We start from the raw sequence: 14,185 nt of genomic DNA, 5'->3' as shown, positions 1-14,185 counted from the left end.
GTGTGTGTGTGTGTGTGTGCGTGTGTGCCAGACCTGTGAGAGAGGGTGTGTGTGTGGTGTGTGTGTTTCATGTTGCTCTGTGGATTAGTTCACATGCAACCACCTTGCTCACGGCTCGAGGGTGAGCAGCTAGGCCAGTCCATTCCACGAGACAATACATTCCTTTTTTCGTCTCAAGTTTAAATTGGATTTGGGTTGGACTTTTGTTACTTGTAAAAAGAATCCTGAGGAATAGGGTCTACATGCGTAAGAATTTCTGAAGAAAACTAACGTCTCTACGAGCCTCTCGGCCTGCCCACGCCCCAGCCCCTGGGCTTTTGCAGGCCCCAGGTGCCTCCTGTGAACGCCTCAACCGGCCACACTGCGCCCAACTGGCATCCGCTCTCACCTGAGCAGAGGCGAGTTGCTCTGATTCAGGGCCTTGAACGTGAGATAGCGCTCCCCGGCGCTCATCCGGGGCTTGTAGAAGCGCATCAGGCCTTCAAACTGCCTGTAGGAGATGCCGGCAGGCCCCTGGAGGAAGAGGGAAGCCAGCCACGTGGAACACTGGGGGGGCCGCCATGCCAGACGCCCAGCATCACACAGGATCCCAGGGCGCCCTGTTCTCTTGTTCTCCCAGGGGCAGGACTCCCGGTTTCGGAAGCTGCCGGCCCGCCCACGCTTAGGGGATACCGTGGGGCAAGGGTTGGGGAGCAGGGACCAACCTCCCTCCCTGGCTCAGCCCCTGCCCCGCTACCCGTTGGCTGATGAGCAGGCGGTAGGCGTGCTGGATGGCGGTTCGCTTGTGTAGCAGCAAAGACTTGAACTTGTGTTTCTCGATGTCATTGAAGGTGTCGAATACCACGGCCAGAAGCTGTGAGGGAAGAGCAGAGACCTGGCTCCTGTGTCTGGCGGGGCCTCAAGGAACCAGGGAGTCGTTCTCCAGCCTCCAGAGGGCGCTCTTCCAGGCACCCCAGAGAAAGGGGTTGAAAAGAGCCTCTCGCCTGCCCCAGGTGGTGTAGGAAGTTCATCTCCAAGACTCGGCACAGGAAGGTCATTCATTGCCACTTGTAAATTTCCCCTCTAAAGATTCATGAAGACGCTGCTATTACATTTTCCCCAGGCTTTTCTTCTCTCCGCCTGCAGCTCGTCCCTGGCTGGGCAGTTTTATAAGGGGAGAGAAGCAGGGAGGGGAACACACTGGGTTTTTTTGCCCAATTCAGCTCCGTGCGATGGCCGGGCAGGCTGTGTGTCCATCCTGTGCCCTCCCAACCTCAGAGCAGGAAGGAACATCGCTGTGCCGATGCTTCCTCTCCTGTCCCCTTGTTCCTTCTCCTGGTTGAGTCTGCGTGGCCCCAGAAAGCAGGGGTGTGAGGTGGCCTGCACAAAAGGGCACAAGGTTCTGGAACTTTCTAATTCCAAAGTTAGCAGGTGAACAATACAGTGTGCGCTATCAGAACGCGATGGGAGGGCAGGAGCAGAATTTGGAAGAACACTTTTTGAAAACACTTTCTTTTTCTTTCAAAAATATTTTGAGGGGAACTCTCTTGTCCTTTCCATCCCTTCTAACTGGTCCCCCATATTTCCTTTTAGATCAAGGGAGAGTTAGCAACTTTTTCTGTAAAGGGCCAGAGAGCAAATCTTTCAGGCTCTGCAGGCCAGATAGTCTCTGTAGAAACCACTCAACCCCGCGGCTGCAGCATGAAAGCAGCCGTGGACTATGTGCAAATGAATGGGCCAATAAAACTTTGACAAAAACAGATGGTGGGCTGGGTTTTGGCCCTGATTGCTGACCCATGCCCTATATTTTCACAGCTCTAAATATCTTTTTAAGCAAATCAATTACACATAAACTATTTTTTAGATTCTAAACTAACAACAGTATAAAAGAGCTGTAAGATGTTCAAAGAGATATCTAACATACTTATTTGGGGTTTTGAGGAATTAAAAAAAGAGAATATTTTCCTTCTTAAGACGTCACACTTTTAGAAGATTTCACAGATCTACCCCAGAGAAAGTGTTTTCCACTTCTATACTGGGCCTGACTGTGGTGACTGGTGTGAGAATGCCCTTCAGAAGTATAAAAATAAATGCAAGACTTGATAAGGCCTCTTCCTGGTAATTCTGGCGTTGATGTGGGCTCAGTACCAGCCTGACGGCCCAGTCCGGGAGGCAATCTGCTGATGGCAGGACACTCCTGGTGGCTGGCCGAGCCTCTGCAAACACCTCCAAAGTTCCCATTGTGCATGGAGACTTTATGTTCTCCCTAAAGGAATATGTTCTGTGTTCAATTTCCCAATGGTTCGTGATAAACGAGGTGGAAATACACCAGACATTCCTGGCATGTGGCTGCAGTAGGAGGGAGTGGCTAGGAGCAGGGCTCTGGAATCAGACCAGCTCACCTGGCCACCCCGAGCTGTGCAGGTGCAGGCGAATTAGCCTATCAGTCTGATCCTCAGTTTCCTCAACTATAAATTGAGAATAATAATAAGAATTCCAGGGTTTGAGTGTTAAATTATTTAACCCTCGATCCATAAAACACTTTGCACAGTGCCTGGCTAAGGCTTAATAAGTACCAGCTTTTATAGTTATTATCTGTTTGCTGTGAGAAGGAAAAGATCCCAGGGTAGCTTTGGTTTAAACTCTAGCACTGTCAGCAGCAGTGGCGGCAGGCTAGTTACTGCTGGCAACCAGCTGAACTGAAGTCCCGACAGGGAATTCCCAGCCACACCACACCTGACTACGGCCTGGGACCTCCTTCCCCAGTGTTCTGCCCTCGGAGGCCGGCCGAAAGCTGTCCCTACCTCATCCCCACGGCGCCCAGCAGGGTGTGGGCGAGGGCTGCTCCAGTGGAGCGCGAGGCAAGGTCACTCACCAGGTTCATGATGAAGTACAGCTCGATGGAGAGGTACACGATGAAGAAGACGCAGGACCAGGGGTTCCGGGAGTAGGAGGGCATCATCACATCTGGGAAACTGTGTTTGCAGAGTGTTACCCGCAGGGCCCGTGTCTGCTGGTCTCCGTCTTCTATAAGGACATCTCTTCTCCTGCCTTCACGGCCCCCTCCCCCCTCCCCTACTCTCGACTCACCAGGCCACTCCCGTCCCTCACGGGGTCCCAAGAACCTGTCTGGGCCAAGATGTGGAATATTCTTGGCTGAAAAGAGGAGAAGACCCCGGGCACTAGAAGAGGGCAGAAGCCAAAGCAGGGCCCAAACTTACTTGGCAGTGGTCAGAAGGACAAACAGACTGACAATGCTGTTCTCCAGGGTGCTGAAGTACTGAGGGGGAGAGCAGGAGAGGAGGACGCGTGGCCGCCAGGCCGAGGGCACACCCCACCGGGAACAGGCTGCCTGCGGTGGGCCGCCTCCAGAGCCCTGCCCTCCCCCTCCCTGCCCCGCCCACTCCTTCTTCCTCCCAAGGGATCCCTGAAGGATGGCAGAGGAACAGCAAACATGGAGTCCAAGGCCTCCTCCTTCCTGAGCTCAATGCTTCCGGCGGCAGCAGACAACTGGCTTTGGGACTTGTCTCCCAGGGAACCACATATGCGCAATTAGCTGAGCTCTCCTCCGCTGCTCCTCTGCCAAAATGTGCCCGTGTTCCAAATCTGATCCTGGAAACAGCCCTCTCAAGGACAGGGCAGGGGGTCCCCCTTGGCATTCAAGGAAGGAGACAGCTCAAATCTGGGTGTCGGGGCACTTTCAGGTGCCAGAAGCGGTGATGAGAAACCAAGCAGGGCGTCCCTTCCTAATACAGCTAGGGGGTCAGTCCAGCCACCTCATCTGGGGGGAAAGGCCTCCCATAAAGGAAGAAACAGACAAACATGTTGATTACTTACGGGGTCTGAAGGATTAGGGGAGAACAAGTAGAAACCTAGAAGAAGGTGGTGGGAAACAGATTGAAAAAAGGGTTAGAGCAGAAGAGTCCCAAATCCAGATGTCAGAAGGATTGGACAAATAAATGTGAATCAGTGCAGTAGGCAGAGGAAAAGCATAGGGAGTGGTGGGGACTGTGGCAGAGCACCAGATAACTGCTGCCATTCAGGAGGGTGACCCAAGTACCATCAAATGTATGATTTAAAAAGGCTGTATAGGGACTTCCCTGGTGGCGCAGTGGGTAAGACTCCATGCTCCCAATGCAGGGGGCCCAGGTTCAATCCCTGCTCAGGGAACTAGATCCCACACGCATGCCGCAACTAAGGAGCCTGCCTGCCGCAACTAAGACTTGGGGCAACCAAATAAATAAATACAATTTAAAAAAATAATAAATCTGCATAGTAAAAAAAAAAAAAGCCGTACGTACAGCATGGTGACGATAGTTAATGATACCGTATTGTATATTGGAAAGTTGCTAGGAGAGTAGATCTTAAAAGTTCTCAACAGAAGGAGAAGAAACTGTAACTCTGTTTAGTGATGGATGTTAACTAACCTTATTACGATGATCACTTTGCAGTATATACATAGCGAAGCATTATGTTGTATACCTAAGACTAATACAGTGTTGTATGTCAATTATATGTCCATTTCTTTATAAAACGTTAGTTTAAAAAAAGTTAAAATTTTTAAGGCTGAAAATCTGTATTTTCATGTAAAAAAAACCTAGTTTTAAAATGCTGGCTCAACACTTTCAGACCAAACAAAACTCATCCATAGGCTGGATTTGGAACCCAGACTGCCGGTTTGCGATCTTTGGTTTTGAGAACATGACAGGCAAGCACAACTCCAAAGGGACCCTGCTGTTCCCCTGTAGCCAAATTAACACCATTAATTTTTTCACTCTCAGAACGAGCTATTCCCCTGAGTCCTTGAAATCCTGAGTGGGAAAGGGAATAACTCTGCCCTCAGGGGAAGTCAGCCCCCTTGGAACACAAAGGAAATTCTATCGAGAGTGGGGTGGAGGTGAGGTAAGTGGGAGTCAGTGGCTCAGGACAGAGCAGTCACGAGAACCCGGGGGTTTCAGCACTGGTGGGGGCCTTAGAGCCAGGGCTCTCTAGTTCCACTGTCTTTGCCATCTGAGTACTGGAGAAGGGACCTTGGGCTACCTCGCCGGGTTCTAAGACCTCCACGGTCTAAACCCTGTGTCTGAATGTGGGTGTCGCATCAATACTTGATCTTATCTGAAGAGGCAAGGCCTCCTCGTTGTTAGAAAGGCCATGACCTTGCTTTTACACCTAGTGAAGCTGAAGTGTGCAGACCCTAAGGTCCTAGGCACACGCTGTAGAGAAACCCTCCCCCGTGTGCACCAGGAAACGCACAAGAACGTTCACTGCAGTGTGATCTGTGATAGTGAAAAGTGCCCACCAACAAAAGACGTGATAAATAAATTTGGATATATTCTCGTACCAGATCATGACACCGCGGTGAAAATGAATGACCTACATCTACGTGCAACAGAATGAATAAAGGCCGGGGGTACCTCTGGGAGCCGAAGGGAATTGAGATCAGGAAAGGGTACAAGGTGGCTTCCGTTTTTTTTTCCCGATACTGCATTTCCTCAGTTGGGTGTTCATATCATTTTGAAAACCTTCCTGAATTTCTGAAACTGTCAAAGTACCTTTTTTACTCAGCTGTGAGTTTGCTTTTAGCGAGCGCCTGCATCCTGGGGCGCAGGAGAAACTCACCAAGGATGGCGAAGATGATCATGAAGAAGAGGAGCAGCGAGAGGATGTCCATGAAGGGCGGCAGGGACTGGAAGATCTGGCGCAGGTTGCTGGGGAGACAAACGGGGCCAGGAGGGGTGAGGCGCAGCCGAGGATGGGCCAGGGCCCAGGGGGTGCTGGCTGGGACTCCTCAGCGGGGTACGTGCCTGTCGAGATGGGGGCCTGGTGCTCCCGACCCCCAGAACACTAAATTCCCTCTTGCCCTGGCTTGTGACATCATGCTTAGTGATTTCCTAGGCCTTCCACTCAGTGGGTGATGGGGAAAGAACCGGGGCAGGTGTAGCACTTACTGAGCCCAAGCAGGCAAGTGCCTGCAAGAGACGGAGACGGCAGGAGAAGGCCAGGTGCATGGCCTCGGGTGACAAGGTCAGCTTGCCTGGGATGTGGGAAGACATTTCAGGGCCACCCAGTCCTAGGACATTTGTCTCCGGTTTTAACGACGGGCGCCAAGCCAGTGAATGGCCAGCCCGCTCTCATCCACAGTACCCCAGCCAAGAGGTTTTCCAGATGGATTCTCAAAACTCAGTTTGACCTTAGGCTAACGGGCTGGTTTGAGTTCAGTACCCCCAGTCCCAGGGGAGGTGTCAGGACAGCCTGCTGAGTCACGTGGACTTTGCTGAGTTCCTGCTTTAGGCTGTGTTTGGGCAGGTACTGGGCTCAGAGAGAGAAGCAGCCCCAGAGAAGCACAGGTAAGACAGGAGAGAGCCCTGGACCCGGAGTCAGGAGACCGGAACTTCAGCAGGAAGACCGCCTGCCTCTCTGTGTGGGTCGAGAAGCAGAGGGAAGTGAGCATGACTACACCCCACCCAAGTGCAGGAGCGGCCTTACTGCTGCATCGCTCACTGGCTCCTGGTCCACTGGCCCAGAGGTCCAGGCCAGGCCACGAGAGCGGCTGTCTGAGCAGCTCCTCCCCCGGGCCTTACCGCCGGACGCCACCGCAGTACCGACAGTCCACCAGGAAGATGCAGCGCAGCGCCCGGGTCACCCGCACGTGGGACGTCTGCCGTACCAACACCACGATGGCCTCAACGAACTGCACCAGCAGCACAGAGGTCTGCAGGTGGAGGGCACAGTGCACCGTCAGCTCCTCTGACCCAGCCCCTCCTGGACACCCTGAACAGAGGGCTGGCTGGATACTGCCCAGCCCGGCCCCGAGTCCAGAGAGCCCTTTCTCACCTCCCCCAACATCAAGCGGGCCCCAGGGAGAAGCCGACTGGCTGCTGGCATAGATGTGCAGTCCCCGGAGAATGAGCCCCAGGGCGATGCTCCCAGCAGCTCATCAGATGATACCCGCCAAGCAAAACTGCTATTCCGCAGGCCACATCCACCCACCCTCTGCTTCCAGCTCTCCCCGCTTGCACCGTGAGGGCCCCTGAGGTCTGCAGCACACCCTGGCTTCCAATTCCTTGGGCACATTCTCCTGGACAAGCGTGTGGGCTTTTTACGCTGCCAAACGCCACTCTGACACATCCCGACTCACGCCTCTCTCGGCCGCAGAGAGGGAAAGCATATAATATGGTCCTGATCGGCGTGGGCGTGGAGGCCACACGGAGCTGGCTTTGAATCCCAACTCACCAGGATTTAGATCCCATTCTCTTCCAACTGGCTGCATGCAGACTAGGAAGAGCACTACACCTCCCGCAAATGTCATCGTGCCGGTGCTTGGCACACGCTAAACGCCGAACCACATTCGCTACTGTTAGCGTGACTGTGACACCTGGAGCAAGGCTGCAAGCATGGCGAGGACAGGGACCCAAGGTTACACTTCTGAGCGCAGGACTAGGCCCATGGGGGACTTGGAATTGAACTGAAGATACAGACTTGAAGTCGACAGGGGAGGAAATGCTGTAGGGAGGTGGGCACAGCACCTTGACCATGGTCCGTCTGTGCCGGATGAAGGTGTGAAGGCCCAGCCACCGCAACTTCATGCAGAGTTCAAACACGACCACCATCAGGGCAAACAGCTCCAGGGTCGCGTGGACCTGCGGCCAAAGGGTGTGAAGGAGACGTGGCTTCCCCAGCGCCTGCCCTCCCCCAGCAGCGAGCACACCTGCCCGCCTTTTCCTCTGAGGTTGGAGACAGCGAATCAGGTATGCTGCCCACCTGGGGGCCGAAGCGGGGCTACGGGCTCTGAGGCAATCTGAAGGCGCCCCTCCCTCCCTGGAATTGACAAGGGAGCAGAATCCCAGGGAGACCGGGGAGGTGCATTCAGTTGGCCGGGGAACCCCGGGCCCTCCCTGTTTGAAATCCGTGTGCGGTCTGCCCTGCCAGAACGTTCCCTCTCAGTCTTGAGTTACTCTGCCCCCAGAGAGCCGTGGAGCCCAGCCATCCGGACACTCACGTAAATGCCCAGCCGGAGCGCGGGCACGGCCGGAGCCTCGCACAGGGACAGCAGCAGCAAGAGCAGGGCCGCGGACAGCTCCATCAGGTAGAAGAGGTGGTTATGCGCGAAGAGGTAGGCCGCCAGCGCTCTGGCATTCTTGGGGTGGGTGAAGAACTTGTCGTTATTCTCGCCTTCCTGAAAGAGCAAGCGTCACGTGCGCGAACGCGCCAGGAGACGGTAGGGCGGCCAGGATGCGCGGTGGGAGGGCAGGGGGGAGGGCCCTCGGCAGGTGGGAGGAGACGGAGAATCAAAAGTGTGATCTTCGTAGAACCGCACACCAGTCAAGTCTCACCCTGGCCCGCTGATGGGGCTCCAAAGACTTGCTTCTTCCCAAAACTACTCAGAGGAATCAAAGAATACAAAATCCAAGAGATCGAAGAAAAGCGGGCACATCTGGTCCCCTGTGAGGGCAGATTTTCACTCTCAGGTGTGTCTGCGGGATGTTAAGTGCTTGAGGTCGGGGGGTGGGGGTCTGGGGTAAACTAAGAACAGCTGAGTCCTGGCTCCCCCCTCCTCCCTGGGTAACCCTGAGAATGTTCCTTCACCTTTACAACCATCAACACTTGTACTGACTCCCCGGGGTTCCTGCAAGACACTTAGGACAGCATCTGGCACACAGGAAGCTCCCCGCCACAGGTTACCTGTTATTATTATTTTAAGTTATAGTAACACTGAGGGGAAAGTGCGAGGGTACCTTTATCACGCCCCTTCTTTACTCAGCTTTCCCCATCCCACTTCTTCATTTACTCCATTTCCACCTAATTTCCTAACCGCTTGATGCCTTCACCCCAACAGTGATGAGACAGCGGCTGACCCCCAGCGAGTGCCCTCCAGGCCCGGCACCATGCTCAGCACCCCATCCCACCCCACCCTCCCCGCTGAGCCCTCGACACTCCTCTCACTCCTGACAATTTCCCTTCCAGGCAGGTGCTTCTATTTCTTCTCATTTGACAGCAATGAGGAAATCCAGGCACAAAGAGCTTCAGTGGCACCTGAGCTCATAGAGCCAGACAGCCTGATTCCAGCGGCCCTGCCCTACTCTTGGCCTCCTGCTGATGACGTAGAAAGCAAACGACGGAGCGGACCGGGACCGGTCCACTTGGGAATACAAGCAGATAACCCTTCCGGTTAGGATCGGCCTTCTGGGGGAGGTAGGGGATCTTCACTGCCTCCCAGGGTTGCTGGGCACGGGGATAAGTAAGGGAGGTCCCTCAGCGTCATCACCTCGGGACCCCATCCAGCAGCCGACACAGAGAGAGTACTTATCGGCTCATGCCTGACAAGCATCACCTTGCCTCAGTGCTTCTCAACCGGGGGCAGTGTTGACCACCTGCCCTCCCCTGACTCTGCCCTGGGCCTGGAGACATGTTTAGTTGTCCCACCTGGGGGGTGCTGCTGGCATCTAGAGGGTAAACTCCAGGGATGCTGCTAAACCTCCTAAAATGCACAGGACAGCCCCTCACAACAAAGAATCATCCGGTCCCAAAGGTCAATGGTGCTGAGTCGGGAGAATCCGTCTCCTTCACTCCCAGCACAAACACTCAGAACAGAGGCTCTTCCCCTTGGCTCCAATCCCTAGATGAGGAAAGGGGCAGAGCCAGAAGGGATGCCCAGAGCCCTTCTGAAAGCATTCCGTCTGTCCTGGAATGCAGTCCGACCTTCAACTATTCCAACTATTCGACCCTTCTGAGATGAGGCCACACTCAACCGTCCTCATAAACCCTTATTCTGGGGAAGGTGAAACTAACACACGCTCGGTGATTCCTGCAGAGGTTGCAAAGCCAGGCCAACGGGAAGAAGTGTCTCTGGGCCCAGAGGTGGCACGTGGTGCCGTGGAAACAGCTCTGGCTGGTGGGCTCCTGTACTAGCCCGAGGTGGCTTCAGCTCGCCAAGCCTGTTTCAGAGAATTGGGAAGGCAGGAGGTATTGTCAAGTCCTCAGCTGGCACGGTGCCTGGTGCACACAGTAGGCATTCAATAGGTGTTTGGTAGGATGAGGCACTCCTGCAAGAGATCATTCTCCAGGGCCCTGCCCAGCCGGAGGACTGCCCAGTAGCTGGGAGGCAGGGAGCCCTGACCTCGGCTGTGGTTTGCAGGGGGAACTTCAAGTGAGTCACTTCCCTGAAGCCGGCTACATCCCTATCCTCATTATCAAAAAAATAAAGACAAACCACAGACTCAACAGGGCAGGGAACAAACATCCTGGCAGTCACACGGAGGGCAAGCTGGACAAGCCTCGCTCCCACTCCTGTGATCTGTGCCAGGCTGTGGTTTTCACCAGCACCGCCATGGCCACAGGGGACACACATGGCCTGGGAAGCTTCTGGTTTGGATTTCTAAAAAAATGCAATTCTTGGGTAACTTCTTCCAACAAGTAGCCAGGGATGAAGGTCTGGCTAGACGAAACCACTAACATGGGGAACTCGGATCTGACTGCTAGGACTTGAAATTGCCCCAGAGGAGATGGAGGATGAGGCCTCCCCTAGCAAGGACGGAGTGAAATACGAACCCGAGTCACTGGATTCTGACCCAGACCCTAAGGAGAACACTGGCCTTGTTTCCTAGCTGCTGATCACGAACTAGGAAATTCAGGATTAGGAAAAATAAGGAGGCAGGCCAGTTGTATGTGACTTCCAGGTCTTTGCTTTCTGCTCCCTGGGGCAGAAGTCCACACAGAAAACTAGGACTGTCTTGGAGGCAACAGGAGTGCCGAGCACACAGCTCCTGAGGGCGAGTGAGTTGACAGGTAAAATCTGGGAAGAGAGGAAACTGCAGGCACCAGGCAGCCTCAAAGCAGCAAGCGGCCAATTACCCAAGCACACCAGCAACCTGCTTCAGGGGCCGTGCCGCGGCTCCCCTGCAAGCTTGAAAACGACTACCAGACACCAGCTAAAGCCACCCTCCAGAAAGAGCCACGGACTACTGTCCACGGGGGTCCGAGTTTTGCTTTTAGTTTTAATTTTACAAAATGATGCATTTTTGTAAAATAATTCAAATAATACACAGAATTATAAGGCAGTAAAAATTCCATCAGCCAAAAATAATCACCTTTAAAAAACAATAATAATAATACCTTTACTATTTAGATAAATAACTTTCCAGATGTGAATGGGTATATGTGCATAGATACAGACACATTATATAAAACTGTACATCATTTATATATAAAAATCATCATATGATACCGTCTGCTCTGTAACCTCTTTTCCCACAAAGACATGGCCCATTTTCAAGTGAATACACGGGGTCAGGTACAGAAATGAGGCAACCACGTAGAGAAGAGAGAACATCATTTGGAGGCTGGATGGACACGGTTTAAATCCAACCTTGGCAATTTACTAGCTGGATGGCTTTGGACTCATTGAGCCCCTGGGAGTTTCAGGTGTATGAACTGGGAGATGATTAAACTGCTTGGTAGGGTTGTTAGAAAGATCAGCAAGTGCCCAGTTAAACTATATATAATTCGTTTGCGTTTTTTTTTGGGGGGGGGGTGTTTTTTTTTTGCCGTACCACGCAGCATGTGCGATCTTAGTTCCCCAACCAGGGCTTGAACCTGTGGCCCCTGCAGTGGAAGCAGGGAGTCTTAACCACTAGACTGCCAGGGAAGCTCCATTTGCATTACTTTTTAAATTCCACATATAAGCGATATCATATAATATTTGTCTTTCTCTGTCTGACTTACTTCACTTAGTATAATATTCTCTAGGTCCATCCATGCTGCTGCAAATGGCAACATTTCTTTCTTTTTTATGTCCGAGCAACATTCTATAGTGTATATATACACCACATCTTAAACCAATTGTCTGCCGACAGGTACTCGGGTTGTTTCCATGTCTTAGCTATTGTAAAGAACGCTGCTATGAACATCAGGGTGCATGTATCTTTTCAAATTAGAGTTTTTGTCTTTTCTGGATATATACCCAGGAGTGGGACTACTGGACCATATCGTAGCTCTATTTTTAGTTCTTTTTGGAAACCTCCATACTGTCTTCCATAGTGGCTGCATCAATTTACATTCCCACCAACAGTGTAGGAGGGTTCCCTTTTCTCCACACCCTCTGCAGCATTTGTTATTTGTAAACTTTTTGATGATAGCCATTTTTACTACTAACGTTCTCACCTGCTTAAGGAAAGAAGGAATTACCAAGCAGCTATTCTAATTCCATATTCTGACCCATCCCACCCTCTTGTCTAGCACCTATTCAACTCTGGAGAAGGTGACAGTGCATAGGGGGCCCTGCCACATCAACTGGCACGCCCAAGCTTGCTAAAATTTCCCTAAAACATTTCTATTGCCTTAACCCTGAATCAAAATACATTTCTTGAGGAGTACAGCCATAAAATGCGAGAAACACAGACACCCAAACAACTATCAAATAAGTATCTGAATTTCATTAAATCTTTTTTAAAAATAGCAAAGCAAATACTTACAAGGGAGAGCTCCTTCAAAGAAAAAAAGATTAGGGGAAAATGATCATTCAAATGAATTTAAGAAAAATTCCATTTCCTCCTCCAAACCCTTATTCAATGCACAGCTGAAGCTGAAATCTTATAATGACAAAAATGGCAAGATTAAGGTGAAAATGCCATAGACAGTCAGACTGGAAGTTAATAGGCAATATCACCTTTGGAGAGTATTCGATACTATATAACAAGGGCATTAAAAAAGGCTGATTCCTTCTACCCACTGATTCCACTTCTTGGAGTTTCTCCTAATAAAATAATCCTAGATATTAAAGAGAGAAAGAGAGAAATAGCCGTAGGCACAGATTGTCCTCGGATTATAATTTATAATAAGGAAATGCATAATAAGGGAAATACATAATAAGGGAAATATAAAAAGAAAATATCCAACCTTATCAGGATAGTTAAGTAAATTAGGACGCACTTACCAGATAGAATTATAAAGACTTTAAAATTTGTTTACAAGAGTTATAACATGAGGAAAAAGCTTATGCCACATGCTAGAGGAAAAACTAAAAGCAGACTGTACAGCTGTAGCTACCACAGGACTTTAAAATTATTTTAGAAGACACATGAAACCTATGTATTCTTCTTAAATAATGTTGTCAGCGACTGCATTAGGTGAATTTCTTTTCACATCGCCTTTGTACCGAAACTTATTGTAATGAGCATGCATGACTTTTATTAAAAAGTATTCTTTTTCTTTAAAAAAAAACAAAAACAAAAACCAAGCATGAAATAGCAAACATGAAAGCAGCAGCAAGTTAAACAGGAAGGGAATAAAGATCTCTAGATTCCCCACACTAAGTCATCAGTGTTAAGTAGATAAGAGAATTTCCTCCCGAGAACTGGCCTCTCAATGTGCCTGAGAAGAGGGAACGGGGCAGGGGAGGCCAAGTGGACAGACTTGGGGAACCTTGGGGGCGGGCAGAGCCACAAACTGGGGGTCCCGAGAACAAGCCCGTTCACGTCACCCTTCCGTGTGGGCGCAATCGGGTTGGCTCTCCCAGCCTGATCTCAGGAGATGAGAAGCTCACACACAGAGCACTAAGCCAGAACTGAGGTGCTGGACACCCAACAGAACCCCGGCTATCCTACTCCACCAACAGGGGCCAAGAATGGCCAGGTCCTGAACGGAAGATACTCACCTGGAGGTAGATTGCTGCCTCTTGATAATTCATCTCCCAGTTGTGTCCGGTGAGGCTGCAGGGGGAACTCTCGCCCCCTGAGCTCAGACTGGGGGTGCAGGAGTCGTGGACGGCATATTTGCCTCCATCTGCATTGCAAGAGGAGATTCACTTACAACCCAGGCTTAAGAGAATAAAGACACCATTCACCAGGAGAAAAGGTTGGCAGTCACCTCGTATGCTCACACACATATCCTATTAACTGTAAGTTAACGCACCATCCCGTGTACTAATGACAGCGAGAATTAGTATGCCTAGTTAAAAATGTTTTTCTTACGTGGATGGACACGAAGGGTATTATGCTTAGTGAAATAAGTCAGACAGAGAAAGACAAATACTTCATGATATCACTTATATGTGGAATCTAAAAAATAAGACAAAGTATTGAATATAAACAAAAAAAGCAGACTCAGAAATAGAGAACAAACTAGTGGTTACTAGTAGGGAGAGGGAAGGGGGAGGGGGCAAGATAGGACTAGTGATTAAGAGATACAAACTACTAGGTATAAAATAAGC

At 50.9% G+C, this 14,185-nt stretch overlaps 1 protein-coding gene across 1 annotated transcript in view; it reads right to left on the bottom strand.

Annotated features, from left to right (window-relative positions):
- The window catches only part of LOC114484403 (two pore channel protein 1-like), a 16,519-nt gene extending 2,672 nt beyond the window's left edge, over positions 1–13,847 (bottom strand). The window contains exons 1-10 of the mRNA XM_028480456.2: positions 13,631–13,847; positions 7,979–8,155; positions 7,506–7,619; positions 6,561–6,691; positions 5,599–5,687; positions 3,817–3,851; positions 3,201–3,259; positions 2,855–2,954; positions 737–853; positions 389–513 (exon numbers count right to left, since the gene is read on the bottom strand). Of these exons, the coding sequence (XP_028336257.1) occupies positions 389–513; positions 737–853; positions 2,855–2,954; positions 3,201–3,259; positions 3,817–3,851; positions 5,599–5,687; positions 6,561–6,691; positions 7,506–7,619; positions 7,979–8,155; positions 13,631–13,663 (980 nt within the window). The 5' untranslated portion in view covers positions 13,664–13,847. The remainder of the gene's footprint in view (positions 1–388; positions 514–736; positions 854–2,854; positions 2,955–3,200; positions 3,260–3,816; positions 3,852–5,598; positions 5,688–6,560; positions 6,692–7,505; positions 7,620–7,978; positions 8,156–13,630) is intronic.
- Positions 13,848–14,185: the final 338 nt, after the last annotated feature.

This window comes from Physeter macrocephalus, chromosome 19 (assembly GCF_002837175.3).
Source record: "Physeter macrocephalus isolate SW-GA chromosome 19, ASM283717v5, whole genome shotgun sequence".
NCBI lineage: Eukaryota > Metazoa > Chordata > Mammalia > Artiodactyla > Physeteridae > Physeter > Physeter macrocephalus.
The sequence above is the reverse complement of the archived record's forward strand: the minus strand, read 5'-3'. Positions and strand labels throughout refer to the sequence as shown.